We start from the raw sequence: 12,740 nt of genomic DNA on the forward strand, positions 1-12,740 counted from the left end.
CTTGGAAACCTCACCTGCAGATACTTATAATTAAAAATCACCATTCCTCCTGTTATTGTAGATCATGGGTATTGGATTTGGATCCAGGAACATGAAGTGGATTTTAAAATTTTTATTTATTTATTTTTTGCGGTATGTGGGGCTCTCACTGTTGTGGCCTCTCCCGTTGCGGAGCACAGGTTCCGGACGCGCAGGCTCAGCGGCCATGGCTCACAGGCCTAGCTGCTCCGCGGCATGTGGGATCTTCCCGGACAGGGGCACGAACCCGTGTCCCCTATATCGGCAGGCGGACTCTCAACCACTGCGCCACCAGGGAAGCCCACGAAGTGGGTTTATTTTGATGTGCATTTTTTTTCTGGATGAAGGAGCCACAACTTTCATCAAATTATCAAAGGCTTTGCGAGCCCAAAAAAAGGTTAGGAATCGCTGCTGCTGATGACTGAGGTTTCAGGAGGCACTCAGATTGCTCAATACCTGATTGCGTAATTTCCTTCTCTTTCCAACTTTCAGGCCCAGAAGGGATGTGAGAATTCCCCACGCTTAAGTTATTCTGACATACAGTAACAACTCTTTGGAGTCGTGTTATTTAAAAACCAATTTTTACAAAGGAACAGTATAAAAATAGACACTTGGGAAGGTTTTGAGTTTACGCCTACATGGTGTGCAACTCTGTACTTTTTCTTAATCACTTCCTCTCACTTATCTCCTGCCCCAGTTAGCTTCCTCTCCCTGGTACTTGGGATCCATCCCAGGCAGCCACAACGACAGATTCCCACAGCAGAGAAATTAACCATGTGTGAAAGAGATTTTAGATAAAAGTAGATAACTCGTCTCCAGCCCCTGCAGAGGTCAATTGAATACCATGTGATCACCACACTAAACGACACCTTTGGACTACCTGGTGGGGCCCAAAGCCCCAGTTAAACAGAGACACTTATCAGGCATGATATTCCAAGAGCTCAGAGATCACTTCCCAAGAAACCAGAGAAAAGGCCAGCCCTCTATTTGGGTAAGGTCGATTCTTCATTACACTTATTTTAAAACTCTCCCTAAAATGAGAGTGAAAAGATTAAAAAGAAAAAAGAATAGATGAAAGAGAAGCCACAAATGATAAGTCCTGAGGTTTACTGCAAAAATTAGAGGCTGCCTTTCTAGACTGTTTGAGAAAACCCCCAAAGTCCCTGGGGTGTCCTTTCTACTAGAGAAACGCAACAAAGACAGCTATTCCCTTACCTCCGGAAGGTTCCTAGGAATGCCTGCAGCGCGGACTCAGAGGAAAGAGCACCCTCGTCAACAAGCAGTGTCCTCACAGGTACCAGGCTCCAGTGGAGGATCACCTAGAAGCTGGATCCCTCTGATCTGATGAGCAAGGCCTGGGGCCACATCTGCATCCCCTTTGCTGAGTCGACAAGAGGGTCCTGTGCTTTGAAGTTGCACATTAATACTGAACTCTCCAGGAAAAACCCTGGGGGAAGAGGCTCTAACCCCTAGCAGAGCCAGCATTTGGCTCCAGGTTTGGAGGTGCTGTGAGCCCCTATGACATGTAAAATGGCATGTGTGATTTTTGGCAAAGACGCTCTGTGACTTTAAACAGATTCCGAAATGGGTTTGTGACTTCCCCATGATACGGGCACCCCAGGACTCTGTAAGGAAGAGGCTATGCAAGCACATCTTTTCAGAAAACTTACTTCATCTTCTCAGTCAGTTGCTGAAGATACTGCGGGAAAAACTATTTAGAAGGTCTAAAAAAATCAGGATGTGGTCGCAAGCAAAATTTGTCCTGCAACCTGCTTCTGTTCCATGTAAAAATAAATAATTCTCAACCAAAGTTCACTGTAGCAAATGTGTCCATTTAAAACACACACACACATACACACACAATAAGAGTTTTTAGTTGCCTTGTTTTCAAAGTCACGATGTAAAAGACCTGCAAAGCTTCCTATTTCAGCCACAAATGTCAGGGAAAAAGGAGCGCCCTAATCTCGGAAGTGGTAACGATCTTGTCGATGAGGAAATACCAGGCATCAAATATTGAGATTTTAGAGTATTTTAATGTCCATTTCTTCAGTGGGTGCATTTTGAAATTATTAGGATTAACAACTTAAAAAGGGTAGAGCAAAGGAAAGATGGAGAACGCAAACAATTGGTTCTCGCAGATTTAATTTTCAGATTCTAGGCATGACGTGATTTTTCGAAACAACCACCAAAAAGTGCTTACTTCGAAAGTCTAGAAATGCAAACGCGGACAGATCTTTGGAAACTACAAATCACTACAGTCCACATAATGGGGAAGCACGCGGCCCTTTGGCTCTCAATGTCAAGTGCAAATGTGCAGGGGTCTCCACAGCACAGTCAGGGTAACGGAGCCGTGAGCAGCCTCCAAGCTCTGTGAGGGTTTCATAATTGATGCTCTGCATTTGTTTGCATTGGATGCAATTATTTATGTTTGTTTGTATATATTTATACATATATAATTTGATCTGACCTGAGGCCAAGAAGAACTAGCAATTGCAACTCAAAGCAACTATTTACACACATTCAATTCTGAAGTATTGCTTCCTGCCCTAAGTTCACAGGAGGTATTGCCGCTCTGAAGAACGCCTCCACCTAATCGGAAGCGCTTGAACCCGCTGCTCAGAAGCCCGTCTGTCTTCAGCCACCGTCTGCTCAATGCCCACCGAGTCAGAGGCCTGGCGCTGCGGGTGCAGGCACTCCGTGGTTCTGTGCTGAGGTATGCTTCCAAGCAGGGGCTGGGAAGGACCTGGGTCACTGGTGGCCCAAGGAGAACATCTGTACTGGCTGCTTAGGAAGGCTCACTCGGGGTGTTTTTTTAAAGACAATTTAAACCGTCCACAAAGGCTTCTATTTGCACAATGCTGAACTGGACAGGTGGACGTCACCACTCTCTCCCTGCATCCGCAGCCTCTTGGCTTCCCAGGAATCGCAGGAGGGGAAGGGAAAAAAAAAAAAAAGTTTGATAGGGAGGAAGCGTGAGCAGAGATGAACTCTGTGGAGCATGTTTTGAGTGGAACAGCAGAGACACGGGGAACAGCAGGAAGCACCCAGGCCCCTAGCCGCCGCCAAAGCTGCAGAGCCTGGAGCCAGATGGCGGAGGGCGAGGCCCACAATCAACACACGTCTTAATACTGATGGAAGGAACCCCTGACATGCCCACAAGCCTGACAGACAAGGAGAGCATCAGGTAGTGTTTTTCAGAAAAAAATAAAATCTCTGCAGGATTTTATAAGAATACATTCTTTAGAAGAGGTAATGTCACAGTCATCCTTTCTCCATTTCTCTAGCATTGGGAAGACCAACAATCTGACAGTAAAACCTGAAGGCAAATCTCCCTGGACGTGGAGATCCTGGCTACAACCGTACTGCCGGGGTCCGTGCCATGCATGTCCCTGGGGAGCTGGGGGATCAGAATCAATACTTCATGATGCCGGGAAGGGCAGATTCTGTACGTATTTGGTGAGGAGTGATAACAGGACTTAATGCAGATGTGAAATCTACACAGAGATTTACCAGTGAAAAGAAAATACACAGGGCACATCGGAGAAGACCTTACACAGAGCAGGAGCCAGTCCTCAAATATCCCATGAGCTGCAGCCACCTTAAGAATGAGGTGTCATATGACTATGACAGGGCAACTCTGGCCTGAGTTCAATCCTACATAAACTTCAGACTCAGTGTGGCAAAACGTAATTACAAGCAGGATTAGCAACAAAGGGCACAGAAGCAACTTCCTTGGGTTTTCTGTACTTCCCCGGTTCCATACCTCATTTCCATCCAGACGATTCTGTCCCTACTTACAGGGTAAGAGCTCCATTTAAATAGGGCTGGGATCCACTCACCAGGCTCAACCCCACCACAAATGGGTCCTGCACAGGCTGAGAACAGGAAAGGATGGAGAAGCTTTCTGAATGTGGAAGCCAAGCGCTGCCCGCGGCCCTGGTGCCCTGCCCAGAACTGCTTCACAGCGAGCCGGTTCTGATCCCACCCCTGTCGTGAGCAGACCCCCTGGGTGGGAGGCAGAAGCAGGGCTTTTGCTTGAAAAGTGGTGGCCGAGGGCTTCCCCGACCCAGAGTGTGCAGGCCGTGCCCAGTGGGGTCCTGCTCAGCCCCTGGTGGGGGAGGTGGCCCAGAGTAGCTGAAGCACTAACGGACATCTTCTCATCCTTCTGCTGTGCCCTCTGTGACCACACCCCGCCCCCTCAGCCTACTTCCCTTCCCCAGACAGAATGACCCGGCAACCCTCCCCAAGACACACACATTTCCTGATAAATAAATAAATAAATAAATGCAACCCTTGGATGTTTATTTTGCGTTTCCTCTCAGTTGAGTCAGCTTCCAAGACAAGTCCCTCCGCTCCAGCTGGAAGACCCCTTGGGGCGGGGGCAGAATGAAAAAGGGCTTTTAGATACCTGAGGCCTGGGTTCATGAGCTGTGAGGCCGGTAAGCATTTGGAATCTCGGCCTGCACGAGGAGGAAGCCCTAAAGCCGCTGGGTGTGGGGGGCGGTGGGTGCAGTCACAGCCCCTGAGGGCCCAGCTGGCTTGGAAGGCGCAGGTCAGGGGACACCGGTGTCCTGGCTGATGGCCCTCTACGGTCCTCAGCCTGCACCCCCCAGCATCCCCACCCAGTGAGTTACTGGCACTTGATCTCAGATTCATGAATGCAAGTGTGTGTGCGTCTATGTGTTTACATAGAAAGGTCAGGTCACTGGAAAAACACTAGTACGTATACAGAAAAAAACCTCAAAAACATTGTATTAGCAAAAAAAAAAAAAGTGTCTCGTGAGAAAAAGCAATAAAAATAATATTTTAACCACAGCTTCTGTTTTAACGTCCACCACCACCCAGCGCCACACCCTGGCCGCACCTTCCCTGGACTCCAGGCCGCGCCAGCCCCTGAAGGCACTTGTTCTCCACACTGCCAAATGGTCACACCAAGGGGGAAGAGGAAAAAAATGGATGAAGATGAACCCTGAATAACTGTGATCCACACAGAAGTTAGGGCTGCAATGACCACAGGACACCACGTCCGGGGACGGGTACTGTGGAACCTGGACGGACAGAGCACCGCGGGCGGCGCTGGGCCGCATCACGCCCTCTTTGAGACGTTGAGCTTGGTGAGTTCATTGGCTTCCTCCACCCCTGCTTCTTCACAGTCGCTTTTCTCTATGGCTTTGCTGAACCTACACCTTTCTTCGGCTTTGATGGGCTCCTTCCAGGGTTTCTTAGAAGACGGGTGAGTGTCCCTGGCCTGTGTGTTGTTCTCGGAGCCCAGGGACACCTGGTCCGGGTTCTGTATGGAAGGCACCAGGTTGGTGATCTCGTCCGTGGGGGAGCGTCCGATGCTGCCGTCCACCTGGACTCGGATGTCGGGGGAGATGGAGAGCTGGTGCTGCGGCACCATCCCGTTGTCCGTGCACTTGGGGTACAGGTAGGTCTTCATCTGGCCTTTGCCCTTGACGTTCACCGTCCCTCTGTAGTCGAAGTCGTAGCCCATCTTGCTCAGGACGCGGTAGCTTTCCTCGCTGACCTGGATGCGGCACTCCACCCCCGTGGTGTCCATCCTGCTGGCGATGTTGACCGTGTCTCCCCAGATGTCGTACAGCAGCTTGGTGGTGCCAATGACGCCTGCCGTCAGGGGCCCATGGTTGAAGCCCACCCTGAGCTTGAAGTTGAACCAGAGCATGTTATTGTTGAAGTCGTCCACCACGCGCATCATCTCCTTGGCGAACTCAAACAGGATCTGCAGGTGCTCCTGCGGGTGGCTGCCGTCACAGCACTGTGTGGCATTCAGCCCCGACGCGGCCATGTATGTGGCCCCGATGGTCTTGATCTTCTCGATGCTGCTGTAGTCCGGCTTGCTCAGGAGCTCGTCGAAGTCCCCGATCAGCTCGTTGAGGACCCGGTAGCACTCCTTGCCGCCCTCGTAGTTCTCCTCATAGAACTCGCTGAAGTTGACGATGCTGGCGAAGATGACTCCTCCGTTGTCGTGGTTCTTGGAGTAGGTCTGGGAGACCTTCAGCTGCTCGGCCACGTGGTAGGGGATGATGTTTCTCAGCAGCCAGTCGGCCTGGTCCCTCATGCTCTGGATCTTAGTGCGGTGCAGGTCCGCCTCCACGTCCCCGTGGTAGTGTAGGCGGTAGCTGACTTCGAATTCTCGATTCAGGAACCAGACCAACAAGAGCAGGAGGAAGAAGACAAGAATCACCTCCTGGCCGATCAGGCTGGCTGGGCTCCTGCTGTCGTGCGGCAGCGAGGCGTTGCACGGATTCCTCTCGGAGCTGGAGAGGAAAGAGAGGACAAAGGATGTGCCTTCTGAAATGCATCTTTAAGGGAAAGGTTACTGCCCAGTGCTTCCAGGTTCTGAACCAGCCCAGCTAACCAGCATCCTGCACAGAGTTTTGTGCAGCTCAAACCTTCAACCACCTGCAGCTGCAGAGTGACCTGTTTCTGTTTAGAAAGATGTGGCGTGATAAAGAGTCACTCTTGTAAGATTCCTGTAATGAGTGCTTTGTACTTCCTTTGTTTTTCAGAAGTCTTTAGCTCCTTGATTTTTAAAATCTTTTCTTTTTTCCCAACTTTTTATTTTGAAAAATCTCAACCTTACAAAAAGGTTAAGAGACTGGCAAAACAAACATTTGTATACCCTTCTCCTGGATGCAACAATTGCCAACATTGTGCTACTCTGCTGTTTCCCTCTGTCAACACAAACTGCACATGCGCACACACACTCACACAGGCATACTTTGCTGAACAGTCTGAAAGTAAGCTGCAGACATCAGGCCACTTCAATCCTGAAGAGTTCAGTACGAATCTCCTAAGAAAAAGGACATCTCCCTATGGAATCACACCACCACTGTCACACCCAAGAAATTTCACGTCCTCTGATACACTCTGATATAATTCCCCTGCCCCCTCCCTCCCACCCGCCCTGGGGTTAGTTCTGTTTTGCCAAAGTCATTTAAGATAACTTAACCATTTTTAAAAATAATATAAAATGTATACTTTTAAGAGTAACACACTGTAAGAAACTCAAACAGTATAAACAATGGAAAATAACTGTCTTTCCTATGAGGTAACCTTCCTGTTGCGCACTATTCTAACACACGGCTGTGCTGTAACAACCAGTCCCCTGCAGACGGCGATCAGCTGTGTCCATCTTTGACTACTAGGAACGAGGTTACAGTGGATATTCCCGAGTGTCTTTGTGCACATGAATGAGCCTGTCTGTGGGATAAACTCCTGGAAGTGGAACTGCTGAGTCATTTAAAATACACTTAGAATTCCGTTAGAAATTTCCAAACTGCCCTTCTAAGGGCTGAGCCCATTTCTATTCCCTCTGATGACCAAGTCTACTTGGTCTGTTCTACAGTTCCACAGTGCCGAAGGGCCACAGCTTGGGATCCCAGGACTGAAGATTAGCGTGGGCAGTCTCTTCTAAAGTTTATTCTTTAAATATAATTTTTTCACTTAAAAATACTACATACTCATCACATAAAATTTAGGGTGAAAGTAGAAAGAAAAAAGATTCACCCATCATCACACCATCCAGAGGCGATCACTGTTAATGTTTGTTGAATTTCCTTCTCATCTCTCTTTTATCTGTTTACAACGCTGTGATTGCTCTGCTCATGTAAACTGTACCCTGATGTACTCTAAAATGCACAGAGCAGGCCGCTAGATTTTACATAACAATGGTCTGGGTCACTTATATGAATATAATTATACATGGAACAGATGGACCCTGAGTTTAGAGAGTACCATGGCACAGAAAGCTCAATTCTACCATCAGAGTGTTTTTTAATGAATTTTAATGTTACCTGTACTTAGGCATATTAAAAATAATGAAACTGACCAATCTGGTCATAACGCCTTCCATGAAACACAGTCACAAAAGCCTGGCTTTGGAGTAACGATGCCTGGACTGTGACCGGGCTGGCTCCCCACAGAGCTCTGAGAGCCTTGGGCAGGTCACACCATCTTTCAGGTCTCAGTTTCCTCACGAGTAAACTGAAGATGGGCTGGAGTATTGCTAAGTCTCTACCGGCCTAAGGGTCTGTGCAGAAAGGGCCTGAGGCTATGTCTGTAGAACCAGCAGGGTGCCCTAGGCTGGCATTGGGGAGCTTGGATTTGGGGAGGGTTCCCACCAGTCCTTGATGAGAGGGGCTCACCGTGCCTGGACTGTTTGTACAAACAACATGGTTTCTGCACCTGCCCTCCTTCCGAAAATCTGGAATTTTGGTACATGCCAGGCAGAGGGTGCCTATGTGACCAGCCACCAAGAAAAACCCTGGAGTCTCTGATGGGCTTCCCAGGAGGGTGTTTCACACGTGCTGTCACAGCTCATCGCTGGAAGAATTAAGTGCATCTCATACAACTCCACTGGGAGAGGACTCTTGAACGCTGGCGCCTGGTTTCCTCTGGACTCTGTCTCATGCACTTTTGTTCTCTGCTGATTTTGCTCTGTGTCCTTTTGCTGTAATAAACCACAGCCACGGGTACAACCATGTGCTGAGTCCTGAGTCCTCCAAGTGAATGATCAGACCTGAGGGTGGTCTTGGGGACCCTGACAGAGGTTCTATGACTTAATGCCTAAGAACCAGGAACCCAAAACAGCCTCTATGGCAAGATGCACCACACTTCACTCATTTATTTTGCCAACTGTCATTTAAACAAATGGCAGTACTTACTATGAATCTAAAGTACTAAACAAAATAACTATTTTAGATACTAAAACAGATCTATGTCCAGCCCCTCAAGCCCTCTTGTTGGCTCAGAGTAGGGAGAGAATCTGGAGGGAGTGAGTCTTCTCTACATGAGCCCATTTCCTTGGCTTAGGAGTTGACCTTTCCTCCGGTTTCTCCAAAGTGGTAACACTGAGGAACAGCTTCTTTATTAGGAGACGTCACCAAGGCTTAAGGTCATCCTAGAACCAGGCATTGTAGAACCCGGTGGTAGAACTGGGTGGCGTGTCTCGGTTTCCTCAATTGTGCTGTAGCTAAAGCCGGCAGTGTGGCCTGAGCCTGGGATGGGCAAGGCCAGTGCCCTCTGGGTGGAGAAGAATACGAAACGTGGGCAGGTGTGACAGGGAAAGGGAAACAACTGCACTGCTTGCTTTTACCTTTGCTTAAAAGGAAGGGTCCTAATGCACAGGCTGACATGTTGTGCTCAAGGGGCTGCCTTGCAACAGAAGATCTGTAACCAGCGGGTGAGAGAATTATTTCCACTCTACAACCTGTACTTCTTATCCTACTGCAGAAGGAACAAGGAAGGCAATGGTTCTACTCCTAAATTCAAATAGTAAAGGGCAGTCCCAAAAGGAGGAATTTTGTGACTAAATGCAAGAGATAACTTAATAGATGGACAAATGGAAGTCAGAGTAAAATACAGTATAGTTCATTATCACGGAAAAGCGGGATTACAAAATAGAGAAAAACAGAAAACAAAGACCACTCGTTCTAGCCAGCTCAACATGGGATGCATTAAAATTTTGGTATATTTCCATGCCATTTAAAATCTATGCCTAGGATGGGGACGGGATGCACTAAGAGGAGGCATAAGGGGGGCTTCTGGGTAATGTTCTATTTCTTGGTCTGGGTGGCAGTTAAACGGGTGTGTTCACTAGTGAAAATTCACTGAGCTGTCCTCATGATCTGGAGGCTTTTCTGTGTATGTGTTATATGTCAAAAGAAAGTTAACTTAAAAAAGGATATTAGGTGTTTTGCTACTAAATCTTATAATTGTCAATCATACACAGAAACATCTGTATTCTGTTTTTGTTCTATTGTCACTTTAATTCTCCTTCCCAACATCTAAATGTCCACAGGTATTTAATTTTTTAATTGTAGAAACAGAGAAAAAATCATCACTCATCATTAGATCGTAAGTATCACATATCTTACTTTTTTTATAATACAATGAAATACCTAGCTGTAGCTATAAGACCTATGTAATTTCACATAATAAATGAAAAATGAAAACCATAAATGCTTTCCACATTGCTGCATTTTAACAGTTGTAATATTTGGGTATATGTATCATAATTTAATTAATTTCTTTTTTACTGACAACTGAAGTTGCTGATGAACTTTCAATATTATCAATCAGATGTTCAATATTTTGGGGCATGCAGCCTTTACCAAATGCTGAATTAGTTCCTCAGCAGATAAGCAAAAACAGAATTATTAGTTTAAAGGTGATGGACATTTTTATGACTATGTTTTATAGATTGCCAAATTACTTTCCAAAACTATTGTACCATTCTGAAAAGTAATAAGGCATGGCAGAAAAAGCATGGCCTGGTAGTGAGGGAGGCCAGCGTCTGAACACTGCCAGTGTCCATAGGCAGGTTCCTTCTCTGAGCTTCAGCTTTCTTATCTGGAAAATGGGGACAAAGTTACCTAATATATCAGGTTACTGTGTAGATTAAACAAACCTATATTAAACACCATCAATTCATATATGTGCCACACCCTGGCCTACACTGGGTATTCACATGGTAACATTTTGAAGGTATGATTTGAAGATCAGAAGGAATTCTGTAGTTATTTAATAGTGCAATGACTTGTGTAGTAGCCTATTTATCTTCTACTACATTTCCTCTTTTGTGATTTTTTTGGTCTTTTATCTACACAGGTCTTAATTAGCTCTTTACATAACAGTCTCACAAATATTTTTTTCAGTCTGCTTTTATCACCCCCTTGGTCAGTCTTATTTTTTTGTGCGTGTGGTTCTATTTATTATTTGTAAGATTGGAAAGTTATCTCTGTCTTAGAAGCTTGAGAACTGCTTAATTTTATTTTTTCTAGATGTTTATATAGTTTTATATAATTTAAAAAATTTTGACTTCAATTTATTTAGAATTAATTTTGATGTTTATAGTAAAGCAAGGGCCCAACATTTATTTGTTTCAAATTTCTAGTTGGTTATTTCAAAATATTTTAGGGAATAAATTTTCTTTGATTTGTGAGATCTCCTTTGTAACATTCTAATGTCTTATATAAAATTAAACCAAATCTAACACAGGAAACCCTTGCTTTTTGAAAGTTCGCTTTTCACCGCTTTGCTTTGATGAAAGACCTACATTAGTACCTGTTTTTGCTAATGAAAGAAATCTGAAGGGGATTTTTGCCTTTAAAAAAAAGGCAAAAAGCAAAACTAATGTTCAGCATTTGTTTCTCAGTGAGTGTTACAGAGGCAGCGCCATCCTGAGAGGCAGGAGTGGCCCCGCCAAGCTCCTTCCCTGGAACCACACTGAGCATCGCAGCATCAGCCACCACAGCTCTGAACTGTGTCTGTGAGCATCTGTGCTTTACCTCAACTTACTCTGTGCCTCCGTTAGCAAGCTGTGTCCTAACGAAACTGCTTCTTCACTTTTTGGCTTAGGAAAGTTTTCACAGGAACGCTCTACTTTCAGAGAGTGGGAGAAACCTGCCTATGTCTTTTTTTAAAAAAATTAATTAATTAGGCTGTGCGGAGTATTAGTTGCAGTACTCGGGATCTTTGTTGCCATGTACAGGATCTTCAGCTGCGGGATCTGACCAGGGATTGAACCTGGGCCCCCTGCATTGGAAGCATGGAGTCTTAACCGCTGGACCACCAGGGAAGTCCCCTGCCTATGTCTTAACAATTATTCATTTTCCCAAAGATATTATAAGTATGAACTGATATTTTAACAAATAGATATCTTCCACTTACTCTTGTAAGAATGCATATGTTGTTTTTTTTAATTCAAGATACAACTGTTTTTCAGGAAACTTAGAAATAACCAGCAGTAATAATACAGTTACACCCATTTATTCAGATATAGACACAATGTTAAAAGCTTACCTGAAATTCTGTACTGCATCCAGGTGTGAAATTATTATGGAACTGAAATTAAAATGCAGAAAACTATTATTATAAAAAGCAAAGAGGGCATTATACAAAGCAATCTGAGAAGAGTTTAAATAAAAACAACTTTCCTATTTTTAAGGTGGAGATCAAGGTAGAAAGTTAAGGATAGTAAATTTCAATTATAATTTGATGCTGTGTGTTAATGAAGAATAACAAAATGGTAAAGACAACAATGTAAAAGCCTTTATATCAGCTGTGGAAAGTAGGCACAACCACTAAAAAGCGAAATCAAGGAAGAGTCTCTAAGGACTTCATTTTGCTGTTAAGGACTTATCTATGGTGTCGTGTCCTACAGGCTAGAAACTTCAGTCATGTTCAAACAGCAAAGTCTACTGACAAAGGATCAATTTCAAAAGGCCCCGCTGGAGGCGTTGGCAGATTACTTACTGGAGAAGCCAGACTTTGCTATTGGTGATGCCCAAAGCAATCAAACCCCAATTTTAAGGCATCAAAACCACACCTAACTAAAGACCTCTCTCTTGGTGCTTGGGAAGGTACCCAAGACACCCAGCCCCATTCTCTCCACATGCTGCACAGCTTCCTCTGGGGTCATGTTACCCAGCGTCCACTCAGGCCCACAAATCACCCAAACCTCTCCACCCGGGGCAAGTGCCCTGATGCTTCGTCCTTCAGGTCCCCCAGCCTTGCTCCCTGCAAAGGGGACGTTGCAGAGCACCTGTGAGCAGCTCTCCTGGGCAACAAAGGCCAGTGAGGGCTCAGAGTGGCTTTTTTTGATTACAGGAGGTATTAAATGACTTCACAGAAAAGGAAAGAAAAGCAAGAGCTACACACAAACTGTCCTCTTCTTACCCTGTCCAGACGTGACTGTG

General features: G+C 45.6%; 1 protein-coding gene across 1 annotated transcript in view; it reads right to left on the reverse strand.

The window, feature by feature from the left end:
- Positions 1 to 1,907: 1,907 nt before the first annotated feature.
- ADCY9 (adenylate cyclase 9) overlaps positions 1,908 to 12,740 on the reverse strand; it is a 133,533-nt gene continuing 122,700 nt past the window's right edge. The window contains exons 9-10 of the mRNA XM_029220189.1: positions 11,845 to 11,886; positions 1,908 to 6,296 (exon numbers count right to left, since the gene is read on the reverse strand). Coding sequence (XP_029076022.1) covers positions 5,105 to 6,296; positions 11,845 to 11,886 — 1,234 coding nt within the window. The 3' untranslated portion in view covers positions 1,908 to 5,104. The remainder of the gene's footprint in view (positions 6,297 to 11,844; positions 11,887 to 12,740) is intronic.

Source organism: Monodon monoceros, unplaced genomic scaffold (assembly GCF_005190385.1).
Source record: "Monodon monoceros isolate NGI ecotype Baffin Bay Population unplaced genomic scaffold, NGI_Narwhal_1 Super_Scaffold_13, whole genome shotgun sequence".
NCBI classification, from domain to species: Eukaryota; Metazoa; Chordata; class Mammalia; order Artiodactyla; family Monodontidae; genus Monodon; species Monodon monoceros.